Genomic DNA, 19598 nt, shown 5'->3' with positions numbered 1-19598 from the left:
GATAAGTTACTGCTTAAATTATTTTCCATACAGTAGCGCTGAGAAACGAGTGTAGGTCAAGTCGTTAAAACTTAAAACGCTTGACACAAGTATGATTCCACATTTAACTATTTTTAATCACTGGTTAAATCTTATACTTATTTCAGTTGAAAGAAAATACGAAATACTTGATTAAACATTTATTTCTTAATAAAAGCGAGATAACAAATTACAACTAAATCGATTTCCTGTAGATACAACAATCCTTATTATGTAGGTATACAAGTACTAAGTACAAACATTCAAACGCATCATTTGCGTCTTGAATAACCATTTCATTTTATAGAACATATTATTATCTGTGATGTGTGATGTGATGCACGTATAGATCAAGCCCAAGCCCATGTCGATGAAGGACTCCAGCCAGAGTTTTGCCATCCAGGGTTCCATGATGGACGCAAAGCTGCAGCAGCAGCGGAGGCGGCATGCTGAGCTGCACCTGCTGCACCAGCCGCTCCTGAACTTTGTAGCACTGATAACTTTAATGCTTCAAGATCTAAGGGAAAAAAATATAATAAGTACCTAACTAAATACTTACACTAAATATTTATGTACAAGAAAAACTTTTTTGAACTGAAACTGGTTACATCATGTAATTACTGCCTTACCAGCGCTCTGTAATCTAGCAGCTTGGTTATTAGCAGCGCGTTGTATGGCTTTAGCTGCAGCGGCTTCCCGCGCTGCTGCGATCTTCTGAGCGGCAGCCGCGCGTGCTTTCGCTGACGCAAGTTGGGCCTGCGCGTGAACGGCTGCCTGCGCCGCTTCTAAGGCATGAGCACGAGCTATCCTAGCGGCCTCTTCACTGTAAAAAATATAGAAAACGTACCATGGGTTTTGAAAATAACGAATAATATTACGAAATAGAAAGATTTTTTTATAAATACTTATTATTTTTTTTCCTACTATGCAGTTCGTCTGAGATCAACTCTGAGATATAGGTACATGTTATAATGAGTAAAAAAGTTCCATGAGAAAATTGATTACAACTCTTTACATCAAATTATATGGAGTTCTTTGGCCGATACAATGCTCGTACCATATCATCTCATTAATTTTAGAATTTTAATTTATGTTTCTCATAACGGACAAACATAAATAAAAATTCTAAAATTAATGCTGTATTGCTAACTAAAAATAACATAACGTGGGCTTTTCCAAGGCTTTTCCTTATTACTTTCCCCTACCTGTGTAATATTTCAAAAATACGATTAATTACTTAGTTACCTTTTATGAGCGGCGTGTGCCGATTCCGCCTCTTTCGCGCTAGCAGCACGTTGCTGTTCAAGAGCCGCATGTTTCGCCGCTGCGACTTGACGCTGGGCTGCCATTACTGCTGCTGATGCTGCTTTGGCTGCAGCAATCGCTCCAGCCACGTCCGAACTAGAATCTGATTCAATCGTAAAGATTAAAAAATATTTCGTTTTTATGCTTTTGTTTTTTTTTGTCTTTCTAAACTTACCACTAGCCTGGTGACCGCTTACAGAGGTAACTTGCACCAAACTACCAACAGGTATCAAGCTGGCTACATCCCATTCGGATGCACTTCTCTTCTCCGTTTCCTTACTGTTAACAGCTGCGGCGACTGCGCCAATGACTAAGCACTGCAATATGAAAAAAAAAATACACGTGAAAAAAATACGCAAATATTCACAAAAATCATGGTTGCTTTCAACGTAGTGATTATATCCTCTTTGGTTGCTTTCATAGAACTATAGGTTGCTTTTACTATGAGGTATTTGGCGAAATAGGCGCGAATTACAAATAAACAAATGTCGGAGGTGAAGAAAGAAAATATAGAATTCTCTACACCAAAACCATAACAGAAAAAAAATTACATTATACCTACTCGATGAATGACGAAATTAAATGTATTGTGCGAGTTATTATTTATCTAGAACATCTTTCATCTTACCATTTTTAATAACGCCATTATTTTATTGGAAATCCTGGTGCAAACTTCTGTAGGTACTGTACTCCTCAAAAGAGTTGCAAGTATGATTGAAACAGTGTTCTAAACAAACATTTTATATTAGTGAAGGCGGAAGAATTAGCAGATACAAAAGAAAGGGATATTGGTGAACGAGACCTATAATTGCCTCAAATTGCTGGAACACTATCAAGACCTATCTATCCCTTTCAAGAGAATGTTGTGTTGTTACATGTCCCATTAAATCATGTGTACGGTATACCTATCTAGAACTATATCATCTAGCTATTTATTACGCTTTGAAAAGATGCACTATCTTATAATTATTTATAAACAGTATGTAAAGTTTTTTTTCTTTGTTTATAAAACAGTAAGGACGGAAGGACCAGTTTGTTGAAATTTCTAAAAAAAAAAATTAAATCGATCCAGCTGTTTAGGACGAGTGCAGTGACAAACACACGCACAAATTTGATCATCTAAATATCTACTATTTTTTGTTACTTAAATGGCATAATATAATCACAAATATTATATAAAATATATAAGATAGCAAATGTACATCGCTCCTTAGTTAACAGGTTTAAAATTATTAAAATAACGAAGTACTATGATGAATGGGCAGGTAGAGGCGTTTTTTTTATATTTCAATTAGAGTCAATGCGTATTGAATTTAATTTACGTTTCCTTGTCGCATTTTTTAGATCTAAAAAGATATAAAAAAGAGAAATGGATTGTAAAAATAACTTTTTATCGTAAACACAATCATAATTATTTTTATGAGGACGGATATTTAAAGAAGGGTTAAAGGTTTTTTGTCTCTGTGTACTCTGTTTAAAATTATTAAAATAACGAAGTACTATGATGAATGGGCAGGTATAGTACGACATAAAAGAGATGAAATTAATTATTTTGGAACTAATTCGTTTTTCATTACCTGGCAACCCTGAATTGGCAATGTAGCTGTCAAGTTGAATAAAAATTTGTTGTTTTTTTCGTGAAGTGGAGAATTATTGAGATAAAATTGTTATTTAGAACAAGAAATTTAAATAAAAAAGGAGACATCATGAAAAAGGTTAAACGTAGCGGTGTCCGTGATGTGGTGTATAAAGTTTTTATTCGGTGTTTGTCCGAATTTCAAGCTGGAAATTTATTGACTGATTTGGAAAACGTTTACAAACGTACAGCAGAATATACCGGTGAGATTCCATTTATTTTTGCTCAGTACTACGTAAAATAGAATATTCCATTAGTAACGAGTGTTTAATGTATGTATGTATGGCGATTATTACGTTTTCGCAATTTAATTTGAGGTTATTTGTATGTAAACAAAAACTAGTTTTTATAGTGCGACCAGCACAATTTGAGTCAAGAAGTTATATCCAATCCAACCAGCCTCAAATAAAGTACCTAGTTTAGATTTTACTACATAGTATAGTGATAACTGTTTTCATACAGCTATCTATCTATTAATCAATCAAACCATAAGAAAAAAAATCATATTTACTGTATCATATTTACAGATACTGAAGATGCCCCGTACCCTCTTGCCAGTACTTCGAAACAGAGTGATGATCAGTCCTTTGAAGGAGTAGAATATTTAGATTTTGATGAATTATATTAATGTACAAAATTTATCTACAAAAAAATAAAAATATGTGGTTTTCAAATCGCCTTGTTTTTTTCTACCCGACGGACCCAGAAAGAGGGTAATGTGTTTGAGCTGCATGTATGCTTGTTTGTTTGTATGTTTGATTCTATGTGCGCCTCTGCAGTCTAAACACTTGACCGATTTTTAGAAAATAACTAATTCCAAATACATTTAAGTAAAATTTGACCTAGGTAGGTCAATTGAAATACTAGTGTATTTTTGTCTTAAATTACACTATTGCTACAATGAAACAATTATAACGGTTTAAATCGCGGTATTTATTTTAGATTATATTATATAGATTTTTGGATTTTTATTCTATAGTATCAAGATCGCTTGCGTCGCAGTATCAGTGTTGCTATATGAGCGACGGTGGCGCCCTCATTTATTTTCATCTCTTTTGTGTCGCACTGTAGAGGCGTTTTTTTTATATTTCAATGAGAGTCAATGCGTATTGAATTTAATTTACGTTTCCTTGTCGCATTTTTTAGATCTAAAAAGATATAAAAAAAGAGAAATGGATTGTAAAAATAACTTTTTATCGTAAACACAATCATAATTATTTTTATGAGGACGGATATTTAAAGAAGGGTTAAAGGTTTTTTGTCTCTGTGTACTCTGTGTACATGATATTTGATACTAGCAACATTCGTATTGAAACGTCACAAAAATGTCATTTGCAATAAAAATTCTCCCGGTTGTCCTTGCTCGCGGTCTGATTTGGTTTTAATTTTTACTTAATAAATTTTGCAATGTGGTTTTTCTAATTTTAAAATAAAGTCGGTGTAAAGAATTTGATTTTCTGCCTTTCTTCCACCAGTAAGTATTATTTATTGGTTTGGTTACGTAAATATGTATATTTTATTTCTCGTTTCAATTTTTGAATTCTAGCAAATCAATAATTGCTTAGGTACGTACTTTGTCTGTAAAAAATATAAATTAAATCTTTGTTGTATCTTAGTTTGTACATACTTAATATCAAAATTTATTCTAATATATAATTTAATAATTATTCCACCCAGCTTTTATTTATTTTAATTCTTTGAATGGATAATTATGTGCATTTTAAATTCAGGTGTAACTATTCATCCCAATTATGAGCAAGCCTGGTACACCACCCCCTCCACAAACCTTCAAGTAAGTGCTATAGAAATTAAAGGATATAATATTTAATAATTATTGTAGGTAAGTGCTTTATATAATTTGTAAGTTACTTTATTATAGAGAAACTAATTACTTATCCATCTCTATAAAATTACTGATGATACTACATACAGAAAATATATTATTTACTATGCGTGCCAACTAAGAATAGGACCGCGCTTGCTGCCAACTTCACACAAAAACTCTCAAATTAGTACTGCCAGCAAAAAAATGTGCGAAAAAGAATTTTCATATAATTATTTTTTATTGTTCATGATTATATTTAATTATTGTATAATCGTTATATTCATTAAAAAATACTATTTATTGAATTTCACTGATGGATAATGGATAAATTAATGATACAGGTGTGGAAACAGTATTCATAAAAAGTTAACATTTTCATAGTTAATGCGGAGATAGCAGTGACAGCGACAGCAATGAAGATTCAGAATACGACGACGTTGACGCTGTGTTAAGTGGTGTAGAGGAAATATTATCCGATTGATAAAAACTGAAATTATATATATGTTTTTTTATATACGTGCTTTTATTTTCAAATCCTACTCATTCATAATAAATTTGGCGTGAAATATATTAGAAATACCAACAAAGCGTACATTAAATATTTAAACTGAATATAATTTCTTTATTGATTTTTTTGCACACCATACGCTTTGGTAATGAAGTTAGCGCGTATTACTGAACAATATGGCGTCTTGACAGTCCTATTCTTATTTGGCACGCATAGTACAGGCTATCAGTAGATGTTTCATTTACTTATAATCTTTAGGTACAAAAAATATTATTTCTGCATAAACCTAATACTTAAAAAAGAAATATCAATTACAACTGACTAATGAGGTAGCTATGATATGAGAAATATTATCAATATTGCAGACATAACCAAGTACCTACTTGTTTCATCAATTATTTTAATTGAAAAGGTCATTATAGTATTGTTCAATAAAAATAGATGTAGATCCATATTCTCTCTGGAGTAATATATTCTGTTCTGTATTATTAATTTTAAAAAGTATTGCTTTATAAATGGCATATTTTGTCTTATCCAATATAATTTTGTTAAGATAAAATTCAGTATTTCATATTATCTAGTTGAATCAATAATTTTATAGCAATATAATAAGGAATAATCATTGATTTTTTCGTTTTATAAATTTTTGCTTTCTTAATATTCCTCTTATATTGTCATAATTTTTTTTAATGCTGTTTTCTAATTAGTCATTCACATATTGATCTTGTGTAGATAGGTTAAAACCTTTTTTGCACGCCTCATAAGCGAAGCGTTGAGGTGGGTACTACTGTCACTTCGCGCAAAACATCTGATTTTTCAAACTTAAAATGCCTTTATGTATCATACATTGCACTTGTAAGATAATACATACACACACATATTAAGAAAAAACACTATTTTTAACGTTCATGATATTTTTGATGTCATTTTTGTTATTTAAACTAGTTAAAAAACAGTTTAAAAAAGTTCTGTCTTGGACGTCCGTGTGTCTGTATGTGCGGATCCTTTTTCTTGTTAACACGATAGCGACCGAAATACTTTACTAATCGAGTCTTTTTTTTTCTCTTACGCTTGAGTATGCTCAGGAATAGAACCCTTTCATTTTTCAGGGTCTGATTCGATGTGGTTTAAATGTTATTAAATAAACAAAAATAATAATTAATAAATATTTATTAAAAAAAAATTATGAGGCGTGCACTTTTGGATTTTCCAAATTATAGTTTAGTATTGTTGTCATTAAAGAGGTCAAATTGTAATTGTAAATTACATTCATATAACTATTCATTATTTCCTTAATTAATTACTAATAAATTGATAATACTGATCATAATATTCAGGGTGAAAAATGCATGACATCTAAGTCTGTCTAAAATTAAAAATTTTTAATTGATAAAACACACCTTCTGATACACTGACAAATTAAAATATATTTCAATAGAATATCACTATTGCTGTTAACTTATTCTCCAGTAATGATTTATTTCATGGATAATATTATCTATGCACTGTTTTTCGAGTAGCACTTACGACCGATAATCAATTCATAAGTACTCACTATTTTGTTTCAGCCCTCTTCCAAAGATCATCAATGGAGGTATTGCTGGAATCATAGGTGTTTCCGTCGTATTCCCGCTGGATCTGGTCAAAACTAGATTGCAGAACCAAACAATAGGCCCAAATGGAGAGAAGCAATATAAAAACATGTAAGTGTAGCTGTGATAAATTAAACAATAATGTTTTGTTAATACATAATAAAAGCCCTGCAGTTGCATAATCTCACGAGTCTCATATATGTTGAAACATATATGTAAAAACCGCTTGAAAAGTGTCTCTGTTTGATATTATTTGTTGGCAGAGAATATAGAATATATGTTTAACAATAACATATTATACATCTTAGTTTAATCATTACTGTCTAATGATGTCTGGCATGAACACTAGGAACTCGTAATATGTAATTACATTTATCCAACTAGGACGCTTGTAACCTAAGAAATAATAATTCATTTCTGTATTTAACTGTTTATTTGTGTGTTTACAAAGGTGTACAGATACATCCTGTATAAGAGTGGCAAATGGTTAATAATATTGATACCTATTTACTTGGCTGGCAGTAATAAAATTAAATATATTGTGGATCATGCAGAATTATTATGAATAGCATAATTAAGTGATCAAATAAAATAATAATGTAACATGCCAGAACTGGTTTCTAAGATAAATTTACCTTTGTATACAGTTGTTGGTATAATAATCTAGATTCTAGGTGTATGTATGAATTGTATTAATTAATAATCTTATATATAAAAATGAATCGCAAAATGTGTTGGTAAGCGCATAACTCGAGAACGGCTGAACCGATTTCGATAATTCTTTTTTTATTATATTCCTTGAAGTACGAGGATGGTTTTTATGTAGAGAAAACGTAAATATGTACCACGGGCGAAGCCGGGGCGGACCGCTAGTTAATATATAAAAATGAATCGCAAAATGTGTTGGTAAGCGCATAACTCGAGAACGGCTGAACCGATTTCGATAATTCTTTTTTTATTATATTCCTTGAAGTACGAGGATGGTTTTTATGTAGAGAAAACGTAAATATGTACCTACCACGGGCGAAGCCGGGGCGGACCGCTAGTAATTAATGTAAATATAATTTAAAATCTAACAGCAGGCTTATGTGAAGACATGTGGCTTAATTATAATAAAGATGTACATATATACATTTAAAGCATATAATATGAATAACTTGATGAGAATTTCTATATTATAAGATATAAAATGCCGTTTTTAACGTTTTTATGGATTCGGGGCCGACGTAAATTATTTCCGACGCTTAGTTGTTATGCCAATTCATGAAACAACAACTGTCTGTAATACGAACTACATTATTTGACGTCATTACATAATATGTCTTTAATATGTATTGAATCATAAATAATTTTAAATAAACAACTGTGCTACATCACATAAACTGTTGGGGGTCCCCTGAAAAAATATTCTTTCATCAAGTAATAAAAAATTGAATGTAGCTTCATATTACCAGCGTACCTAGAAACGCTCTTTTAAAGCCAAAATAAATCTATTCGTATATTTTAATTTAAATTAATTAGTAGATAATAGAGTTACATGACCATGAATGTTTTTGTTTTGTTCTACTTATAATTAATTTTAGCTGTGATGTATTTTGGTGCAAAAAAGGGTCTATTTGAATGATATTTGATGTTATAAATGATATTTATATTTGATGTTTTTTTATAGCATTCTAATGCCTTATAAATAGTCATAATTTTTTAAAGAATATAATTCTGGAATGGCAAAAGACGCGGGTTCGAGTCCCGCCTCGTGATCTAAATTTTAAATTCTTTAAAAATGTATAACAATGAAGATAATTAATTATTAATGTACTTAATAGGTTGGATTGTTTCCGCAAAACATACGCGGCTGAGGGTTACTTCGGAATGTACCGGGGGTCGGCGGTGAACATCATTCTGATCACACCGGAGAAAGCCATCAAACTAGCCGCCAATGATATGTTCCGGTTTTACCTCACACTGCCTGATGGGTAAGGATTTCTTTTAGCATTTATCACTACATAGTATAAAACAAAGTCGCTTTCCCTGTCCCTGTGTCCCTATGTCCCTTTGTACGCTTAAATCTTTGAAACTACGCAACGGATTTTGATGCGGTTTTTTTTAATAGATAGAGTGATTCAAGAGGAAGGTTTATATGTATAATAACATCCATTAAATAGTGGAGAAGTACTGTTATTTTTGAGGTTTCTAATGTGATGTCGTAAAAAATTACATTTTTTCCGCTTAAGTATATTGCAAACGCAGGCTGAACCCTACGATTTTTATCAAAATAATGTACTAAGTATTATACACATTGAAAAGGTCTACAGAAAAGTCCGCGATGGTATATGTCTATCTCTTATGGATAACCCACAATAACTTTTTTTTGTCATTTACTTTTTACGACAAATAATAGCTAATTTTCGAAGCGATTTTCACCAATACAGCATTAATCCTTAACCAATTAAATACCTTGAATACATTTTCATTTAATATAGATCTATATGGCCCTTTACACCGTATGATTTAAGTGAATATTTTCGAAGATATTACAGATTTAAAAATTGCGGGACGTAGCGTTTGCGGCGGTATCGGCCGGCCGCCCGGGTATACATCTATTTTATACCCGTGCGAAGCCGGAGCGGGCCGCTATGTTTTTATATACAACGTTCACAGTTTTTCTGTAGTGTATTTAGTATCAGCATTGCACCCGTGCGAAGCCAGGGCGGGTCGCTAGTTTGTTTATAAGATGTTTTTGCGATGATAAATAATATTATTATTGAGATAAGAACTTTATTTAAACTTAAAAGGCTTCTAGGTTGAATTAAAAAATGATTGAAGTGCTTGAAAGCTATCACGCTTATAGACTGTATTTTTTAGGTATAAGTTTATTATTTCAAACTACGTCGTATTTTTGTATTTTTCTTTTAATCATTGTGACAACTAAGATAAATAATTTCTCTTTAGAAATTTCTTCTCATATTTTGAGCAACTGCTTTATAGTTGTGAGTACAGCCAACCAAATATGCGAAAAGCCAGTGTAATATTTATACTAAAACTACTGTTTATTTATATTTCTCTTTCCCTCGACTCTTATACCTAGAGTCAATAGTGCGAGTATAATATTATGTTCCATTACATAGAAACAAGAGCTAATTATACATATCCTACATTATCAACTGAATCAATTTTAATATGTGGAGCACTCAGCACACCAGAGCAGTATTTATAACTCATACGATTATTTATGTCCTCAGCTATTATTCAATAAACTTCTGTGAAATAGTAAGTTCTTTTTACGGTTCCGCACAAAAATGGAACCCGATTGCTTGAGACTTTGCTGCCTATCTTTTTGTCAGTCTGTCCGTCTGTTTGTCACCAGGCTGTATCTCGTGTATCGATAGTCGTGATAGTCGATAGATATCGAAATTTTCAGAGATGATGTATTTCTGTTACTGATATTTCAACAAATAATAAAACAGTTGGCACGTTTATAATTTGCACGGGTGACCTATTTTTTAGCAGATGCTCTTTATTTTATTTTATGGACTCTCATTGGACCCATTTTTTAAGTATTCCTTTAATGTAATCAATTATTAATTACCACAGAAACGAGCCAGACGAAACGACGACATGTAAATAGAACAGAAAGAAATCTATTTTAAGACGTGAATTTAAAAACAACTGTGACATTGTAATAGAAATATCTCATGCTAGTTATAAATAACTGTACTAATACTGCTTATAGCCGCTTATTGTCTGTACTGTCTCATTAACACCCTGTTTTATGATTTTCGTGATTAAAACCCAATATGAATCTAAATATTATTGTTTATAAAAAGTTATAAACATCTTACTGTAAGGTTTTATGTTATCGATGATAATCAACTGATTGTGCAATCGCGTCTGAGTTTCTGAGATAAGAATTAATGAGATAAAATTATATTTATTCGTAAATATTGTGCTATGCCTTTATAGGTAGGTACTTTATTGTGCAATTCATAATATTATTGTCTAGGTACATTGCGTTCATAAAATATCAAATTATAAATATCATTATTTTAGGGAATCTAGAGACCATGGACCATATCGAAAAACGTTTGTAACTGTAACAACCTAAATTACGAAGATTAAGAATACTATGCTAATATTTAAACATAAGCGATTATCGTAGTAACTCATTTCTAATTGTTTCAAGGATTTTTCAAATTAGTCACGATTTTCTGAATGTAAAATTTTAAATAAGATTTTCGACATTTTACATAATGTTTAAGACAAAAAGTTTGCGGGTATATGTTGATTTGTAGATAAGAATTATTATACAATGTATCGTAGGTAATAAATTTAATAATATTTTATTGCTATACGGCAATTATATTGCAACTTTGTTTTGTGGTGAATCTTCGTAATTTCATACAAATTTAATTAGTTAGTTAAACACGAGCTACACTAATATTTGGACGAGAAAAATTGTATTTTTTTACAAAAGTATGAAATGCTGTAATGCTGTATCACTCAGATAAACAACTGATTTTTAATATTATAATTGATTGATAGGAGTATTAGGTAGGAGCAGTTGGCAACTGCAACTATCTGATAATATTTGATAAATAGCCACGTCACAAGATCTGTGATGTGATTGTAATGTCTGATGAAGTCTTTGTTTATCAATGGATCACTTGTTTAATAGATGGAATGATTATTTATTTACCTTTGTTAGTACAAAGTTAATGTTAAAGCATTCGTGTTACTATCAAAGTAGAGCTTATAGATAAACATAGAGTGGAGTAGCTATTTAACAAGGTCAAGGCTTTGTGTAGTTACTCTTTTATTAGTTAAAAGACACAAAGAATTTTAACAATTTCTGTTGAAGTTTTAACTGCAAAATCTATAATACTCTCGTAAAATGAAACACAAGAAGATACTACATTGTTTCACAGTTCGCTACCAGTATTCCGACAAATGATAGCCGGTGGCAGTGCGGGCGCTTGTCAGATCGTCATCACCACACCTATGGAACTGCTGAAGATTCAGATGCAGGACGCTGGCCGAGTCGCTGCTCAGGCCAAAGCGGGTAGGTGATTGAATTATTGATAAGCTGTGCTGTGTTTAATTTATTGTTGTACTTGTTGTGTATTTTACAAAAGATATTATAGTGGTTAGAACTAAGTATACCATAATCAATGTGTATTAATTTTTTCCAAGGTTTAAGAGGTGTATTAAACACATAAAAAAATTAAGCCTACTGAGTGAATGACTATGCCATGACGATTCAGAAGTGCTTCTAGAAGAAGTCTATTGTAATAAATAAATGTTTGAGTTTGAAGCATTATATTGGTCTCCACTTAAATTTAAATTTAAATCTTCCTTTGTCGAAGGCAGTCAAATTTGTAATAATACGCAAAACAAACATTTATTCCTCCTAGCAAAGCTGTGTGGGCTTATTTACTTTGGATTATAATATAAATTGGCACCGTTTTGTATGAACTGTCGCACGTTCTGAAGTACTAAAAAGGAATTAGTATGCTGTTATATTTAAAGAATACCTATTTACCAACCGTCTGTAATAACAAAGTAAAGAGTTAAGTAAATACTGGAAAGAACGAAGATTATCAGAACAACTTTTAAAAAATGCCTCGTGTTGTTGTAAATAAAAATATTCATTTGAAATTGTATGATGAAATTCAGTTTTGTTGTTTCCTTTTTACTCTCTTACATGTAAGTGAATCGATTATTTAAGTTGTTATTTTTGTAAACGATAAAAGATAATAGGCGTGGAGGGCGCTGTAGAAGTTAAGACTCCTATTGTTTCGTGCACAATAGCTATAAATATTGATTTTACTTATAACGTCTTTAGAGATAGTAGACTGTAGTTTAGTTATCCGCTTTTTATGTAATGACTATCTGTAATGTCATATCTGAACCATAGAATAACTTATATAGGGGGGGATCTGAATTGATCATGAATTGGGACCTAATTGGGGTCGATAGCCTGTAAGGATAAATGATAATAAATTTGCTACTGATTGCTCATTATTCATTTTCATGTAAAAATATTTTACATCAATACATATAATAAAATTCTAGAAAAGTGGTGTCTGTACATTGTACAATGAAAATATGTAAAAAAAAATTAGCAGGGGTTATTACTTAATCGATCCCAAACCCAAAACTGTTGTTAAAAAAATTTTTGTCTGTTTGTCTGTATGTTTGAACACGCTAATCTCAGAAACGGCTTATCCGATTTAGATGCGGTTTTCACTAATATATTGTGGTAAGCTTCATTTAACATTTAGTTTTTATTTCATGTCAATCGGTTCATAAATAAAAAAGTTATGACCATTTAAGTAATCACAGCGAACATTTGCTAAGGCATTCTATACATGAATTACTTTATTACGTAAATTATACGCTAAAGTTATTCCTTGACATGTCCAGATGATCATATCGAAAGACCCCAAGCGTGTGGGGGGGGGTGGTTATGCTGAGGGGGTAGTAGGGGGGGTCAAAGGACCTTTATTTAGATTTTTGCTCATAAGTCTAAAACCTGCACAAATAGCATTATGGTTACTTCTAGGTAAATTTTCTATATAAAAGGTCTTTGAAATTATGTCGTAGGTATTATATTTTTAACCCCCGACGCAAAAAGAGGGGTGTTATGACCGCTATGTGTGTATTGCGTGTCTGTCTGTGCCACCGTAGCTCGCTAACGGGTAATACGAATTAGATGCGTTTTTTTGTTACATTAGTTGTTTATTATTATATTATAATATAGGGGTAAGTGGGAATGAAAAAAACGAATGTTAGTTCTTAATGTAGGTTGTTAATGTAGGTTATACCCAAGTGATATATCAAATGAAAATAGACGACATGTCAGAAACAATTAGTCAAATTTTATCAAAATCGGTTCATCCATTTATTTGATATAGGGGTAAAAGTGGGAATAAATAAATGAATTTTATCAAATATACTCAAGTGACGTATCTAATGAAAGACATGACGTGTAAAGTACAATAAGACATATTTTTTCAAAATTGGTTCATCCATTATTGGATAAAAGTGGCAATAAAAGTTGTCAAATATACCTAAGTGGCATATCAAATGAAAGGGCATGACCTGACGTGAGAAGTATAATGAGGCATAGGTATTTAATCTAAATCGGTTCATCCATTTATGATATAGAGGGGTAAAAGTGGGAATGAAAAAAACGAATGTTGTCTGTTATACCCAAGTGATATATCAAATGAAAAAAGACGACCTGTCAGAAACAACAAGTCAAATTATATCAAAATCGGTTCATCAATTTATTTGATATAGGGGTTAAAGTGGGAATAAATTAAAACAATTTTATCAAATATACTCAAGTGACGTATCTAATGAAAGACATGACGTGTAAAGTACAATAAGACATAATATTTTATCAAAATTGGTTCATCCATTTATTGGATATAATATGTAGGTATAAAAGTGGGAATAAAAGTTGTCAAATATACCTAAGTGGCATATCAAACGAAAGGGCATGACCTGACGTGAGAAGTATAATGAGGCATATATTTTAATCAAAATCGGTTCATCCAATAAGTATATGTAGGGCAAAAGTGGGAATGAGAAAAACGAATGCTGTCTGTTATACCCAAGTGATATATCAAATGAAAAAAGACGACCTGTCAGAAACAATTAAGTAGTCCAATGTTATCAAAATCGGTTCATCCATTTATTTGATATAGGGGTAAAAGTGGGAATAAATAAATAAATTTTATCAAATATACTCAAGTGACTTATCTAATGAAAGACATGACGTGTAAAGTACAATAAGACATATTTTATCAAAATTGGTTCATCCATTTATTGGATATAGGTATAAAAGTTGTCAAATAATATACCCAAGTGGCATATCAAATGAAAGGGCATGACCTGACGTGAGAAGTATGATGAGGCATATTTAATCAAAATCGGTTCATCCATTTATTGATTTATAGCGGTAAAAGTGGGAATGAATAATCGAATGTGGTCAAATAATATAATCAAGCGGCATATCAAATGACGTGTGAATTACAATTAGTCATGTTTTTTTTTAGTCAAAATTGGTTAATCTGTTTATTACATATAGGGCACCTTAGGGGTGATAGTGGGGATAAATAATCCAAATGGAGTACCAAACGAAAGGATATGACATGTACATAATATATAGGTATGATTAGACATGGTTTAGATCAAAATCGGTTCTGCCATTTACTAGGGGTGAAAGGGAAAAGTTGAAAGTCTGTGAAAGTAGAAGGAATATGGGAGCGGGTGAATAACCACATCCTGGAAATTTTGAACTCTTCTGTACCTAAGTTTTATAGCTCAGTTTAGTAATAAATTTTACTAACAGTTCTTTTGTGTTATTATTTATTTTATTTCTTAACTTTATAATAATGTGTAAGTATGTACTTATAATTTAGTTGTATATGATTAGTACGTGTTTCAAGACGTGTTTACTCAATAATTGTGTGTTAAGTAGTAACTACTATGCAGTCACTATTCCACGCGGACGAAGTCGCGGGCACAGCTAGTTTCATAATATATTGTAAAAACTTAAAATACATTGGGCATATTATTATGTTTAAATAAAAGATTTAAAATATTGATTAATTAACGTCATAAAATACGATCGATATGACCTCGCAACGAGGAACACAAACGATAAACGTACTTAGTAAAATTGACCATAGTCCGGTGCGAGAGACGTTCCCTATTCCTAGCTCCAATTGTTGACTAAGTCATGATAATATAACCGAATTCCTTTCAATAATATAGCAGCTATTGTTTTAAATTCGAATAATTTTTTACGCTGAAATATGCGGCCAATTTCGATAGAAACTAATCAGTGCAGTTGGCAGTCTCAATCAATATTTTCGTTTGGAACTTTTTCGTATTAGCACAGAATTTTTCAGAATGTCGGAATAAGAGATACTAACGAAAAACGCTTATATATTTAGCTTGACCTTCCTCTGTTTGTTAACAGTTAATCTATGATCTCATCTTTAATTACATTTACTAGGTACTATAACGGATGAGATAGCGCGATTTATTCCTTCACTGTAATTTTCGACGACTTCTGATAGAATATATAAATTAGAACATGACGTTTGTAGTTCAGACGAAATAAACATCTGTTAAATCTTATGTATAAAGTAAATACAATAAAAATAAATAATTAACTTATAATAAATTATTTAAAATAAATAATTAACTTATAATAAATTATTTATTTAATATTAAATAAATAATTTATTTTGTGATGTTAAAGTCTATCTGACTACCAAACTAGGTAAAAACGTGTATGAGTGAAAAAAATTACATAACACCATCTTCTTGAAGATATTTTATATTCATTCATATACCACATGTATTATTTCGCATGTACAGAGGGCCGCAAGTTCGAGCGTGTCACAGCAATGCAGTTAACACGCAAGCTGATCGCGGAGCGCGGTATCTTCGGCCTGTACAAGGGAATAACGGCCACTGCCGCTAGGGACGTGTCCTTCAGTATCATATACTTCCCTATGTTCGCTACGCTCAACGATCTCGGGCCTAAAGAGCCGGGCGCTACTGGACCACCTTTCTGGTAAAAATATACCATTTTATTTAATTGGTATTGATTATTTAGTATTGTATTTTTAATAGTTTCTAGATAGCTTGTAGGAGTGTCCTGACAATCTCGCATTTTATAAAATAATTCATAAGTGATAACAAGCATGACTCACGTTGTAGTTCATTATGAAAGTAGATAAAAGTGAAATATACCTCATATAACTATATAAGAAAGAATTGAAAAAAAAAAACATCTTTTGGAAAAATGTTTTCCTCTTCATTAGTACCTAGATATATTTTTTATTCTTTTGGAACAGGTGGTCATTTGGTTCCGGATGCCTCGCGGGCTCGTCCGCGGCGCTCGGCGTGAACCCGTTCGACGTGGTGAAGACGCGCATGCAGACGCTCACCAAGGGCAGCGGCGAGCGGCAGTACTCGTCCATCGTGGACTGCATCACGTGAGCGCTTCTTGTATTGTGCACGTGAACCCGTTCGACGTGGTGAAGACGCGCATGCAGACGCTCACCAAGGGCAGCGGCGAGCGGCAGTACTCGTCCATCGTGGACTGCATCACGTGAGCGCTTCTTGTATTGTGCACGTGAACCCGTTCGACGTGGTGAAGACGCGCATGCAGACGCTCACCAAGGGCAGCGGCGAGCGGCAGTACTCGTCCATCGTGGACTGCATCACGTGAGCGCTTCTTGTATTGTGCACGTGAACCCGTTCGACGTGGTGAAGACGCGCATGCAGACGCTCACCAAGGGCAGCGGCGAGCGGCAGTACTCGTCCATCGTGGACTGCATCACGTGAGCGCTTCTTGTATTGTGCACGTGAACCCGTTCGACGTGGTGAAGACGCGCATGCAGACGCTCCGAGTGGTTCTTGTATTGCTATTTGCTTGGTGAAATTTATCAATAGAATCTGAGATTGTAAAAGTGGGTGGAGCCCCAAACACAAATATCAAAAACAAATACAAACCCACATTATTGCTTTACGCAACTAGTCCGACGCAACACGTAACGAAGGAGAGGGAATTTTGGTAAATTTTAAACTTTGGCCGTCTTGTCTTATAAAACACTGTAAAAGTTGTTTCCAAAAACAAAAAAAAGAGGATATGGAATATCTTTCCAAACATTTCCCACGACATTACATTTTCCAGAAAAGTTTTTATTATACTTTAATAAATTATATTTCATTATTTCAGGCAAACAATGAAACACGAGGGACCAACCGCTTTCTTCAAGGGCGGCGCGTGCCGTATGATTGTCATCGCACCACTGTTCGGTATCGCGCAAACTATCTATTACCTAGGTCTAGCTGAAAACTACCTAGGTATCAAATAAACAACTACCCGGTTCCGAAACAATACACTTGTTTTACTCACAATGCATTTATAATGTTTGTTTCAATGCTATTTATGTTTCTGAAAACACTGAATAATGGAACAAGTTGAAAATTTTATAGAAAATAGTAAAATTCTAAGTATATTTGGTTTTAAAAATATTTGTGCTTAGAAGTTTCTAAAACGCAACAGAATAGTACTATTTTCCACGATTTAGAAAATAATGAACATAATCAAATGAAAAATCGCGAAAAATTATAATATTATAATTGACTTTTGCGTTAATAAAATGGAGCTTTCTATGGTATTACTCTATATACTCAATGTTGATAAATTAACATGTATTAACTTTTAATTTATTAAAGTGAAACTTTTATTACATCGTCTCAAACTTTTTGGTCTGTGTAGCGCATGTCGCGTGTATCGCGGCTGCCGAGTAGGTATAGCTAATAATGCTCGGCAGCCGACCGTCACGCGACATGCGCTACACAAAGCAGTGTTCGGAACCGTTCGAACAGTTTCACTTTTACCGTGGTTTCATAAAACCACACAACATTTTTACAATATAATTTCTCGTTAATTTATTTTGGTATATCATGTTCACTTTGAGTATTAAATTGTTAGCTATTTATTGCATTTTATTTGACTTTTATTCATTTTTCTATGAAGTAATAAGACAAATTCTAGTATAATTTATATTTAGCTCAATTTATTTTAAAATTTTAGTTTAAGCTTGAAAGTGATATTAAATTGTTATTTTTATTTAATGTCAAATGAATAAAATTATAATTGTAGTATTTATTATTGTGACATTAATTTGTTATTATTTTGTTATGTTAGATTTTACAAGTACCAAGTACTGGATTTTTTAACTTAGTTTTTGCATAAAATGTTTTGCTGCCATACCATATAACTGTGCTATATATTTTGACAAATTTTGCAAAATTATAACGTATTTTTCAAGATCTTTACAATGTGTTGCTAATAGAAATATAAACATAGGTCATGTACATCGCTTTTTAAATTTCTTAATAATATTTCATGCTAATAATTGTAAGAATTGTGTTTATAATAATGAAATTATTATTCAATTATGGTGTTGACAATAAATGTACTAAAATATGTGAATGTCGTGTTAGAGTAAGCGTTCCGAATTTCAATTATATAACAGTGTCGTGGCTGGGAAAAATGCCATAATACAATATTTATAAGTTATTTATTGTCCGAGTTGAAGTTGTTCGTGAAAAGTATAAAATTGATAAAAATGTTATTGCAGTAAGTTTAATTTCAAGACACATTAATTTATTCGTAAATGGAATTTATATGAAACCTAGCTACGATTCTGTAACATCATACACAAACCAAATTATTTGTAAACCGTACAATTATTTATTAGAAATATATAGAATTTGCTTTGGTTTTCACTCCAGAGATCATTTATTAATTTTAATTAATGTACATATAAACTAGAATCTCAATTTTACAACTTATGGCATAGATTTGAAAGAGCAAGGCAAAGCAATATATGGTTTGTGTATGACTTGATAAGTCCTTTCTGTGTCAATTGAAAAATGTTATGAATTAAATGTTAAACATTGTATATGGTAATTACTTCGATACCCAGTTTTAGAACTTCCAAATGTATTTCTATATGTATTACTATCATGATGTATAACTGAGTGTTAAGGAATATAAATGTTTTGCTTACCTTCGTTTGTATTGGTTTGTAAGGTACAATAATTTGCTGTTATTTATTGCCGGCGATAAAAAACATATTTATTGATAAAATCGCTGAACGAGGAACAATAAAAAGT

General features: G+C 32.1%; 2 protein-coding genes across 3 annotated transcripts; one reads left to right on the top strand and one right to left on the bottom strand.

Moving 5' to 3' along the window:
• Positions 1 to 201: 201 nt before the first annotated feature.
• Positions 202 to 6647, bottom strand: LOC149899612 (uncharacterized). Of its 2 annotated transcripts, none has more exons than XM_090113910.1 (5): positions 6597 to 6647; positions 1499 to 1640; positions 1264 to 1426; positions 648 to 841; positions 202 to 535 (listed from the first exon to the last, which is right to left on the bottom strand). In XM_090113910.1, exons 1-5 carry the CDS (start codon positions 6618 to 6620, stop codon positions 369 to 371), a joined length of 690 nt encoding a protein of 229 aa, XP_089970036.1. In that variant the 5' UTR covers positions 6621 to 6647; the 3' UTR covers positions 202 to 368. The 2 variants fall into 2 exon arrangements, with proteins under 2 accessions (XP_089970036.1, XP_089970037.1); XM_090113911.1 differs by lacking the exon at positions 6597 to 6647 and adding an exon at positions 1952 to 2017.
• Positions 4279 to 18101, top strand: LOC149899611 (mitochondrial glutamate carrier 1-like). Its single transcript, XM_090113912.1, has 8 exons — positions 4279 to 4433; positions 4690 to 4751; positions 6861 to 6995; positions 8708 to 8857; positions 11807 to 11940; positions 16278 to 16476; positions 16760 to 16900; positions 17647 to 18101. The coding sequence occupies exons 2-8, from the start codon at positions 4711 to 4713 to the stop codon at positions 17783 to 17785; spliced, it is 939 nt and encodes a 312-aa protein (XP_089970038.1). The 5' UTR covers positions 4279 to 4433; positions 4690 to 4710; the 3' UTR covers positions 17786 to 18101.
• The last annotated feature ends 1497 nt before the right edge of the window (positions 18102 to 19598 follow it).

This window comes from Colias eurytheme, chromosome 20 (assembly GCF_061535395.1).
Source record: "Colias eurytheme isolate Ceu_HAF_F1 chromosome 20, ilColEury1 Martin Lab GWU primary, whole genome shotgun sequence".
NCBI classification, from domain to species: Eukaryota; Metazoa; Arthropoda; class Insecta; order Lepidoptera; family Pieridae; genus Colias; species Colias eurytheme.
Note: the sequence above shows the minus strand (reverse complement) of the source record. Positions and strands in the feature narration are given on the sequence as shown.

Coding starts and splice junctions, on each gene's coding strand:
- LOC149899611 (XM_090113912.1), top strand. CDS start 4,711: ATGAGCAAGCCTGGTACACCACCCCCTCCACAAACCTTCAA. Junction 4,752..6,860: donor CCCCCTCCACAAACCTTCAA/GTAAGTGCTATA, acceptor ATTTTGTTTCAG/CCCTCTTCCAAAGATCATCA. Junction 16,901..17,646: donor TCCATCGTGGACTGCATCAC/GTGAGCGCTTCT, acceptor TCATTATTTCAG/GCAAACAATGAAACACGAGG.
- LOC149899612 (XM_090113910.1), bottom strand. CDS start 6,620: ATGATCAGTATTATCAATTTATTA. Junction 1,427..1,498: donor AAGCGGTCACCAGGCTAGTG/GTAAGTTTAGAA, acceptor CGATTGAATCAG/ATTCTAGTTCGGACGTGGCT. Junction 536..647: donor TGCTAGATTACAGAGCGCTG/GTAAGGCAGTAA, acceptor TTTTTCCCTTAG/ATCTTGAAGCATTAAAGTTA.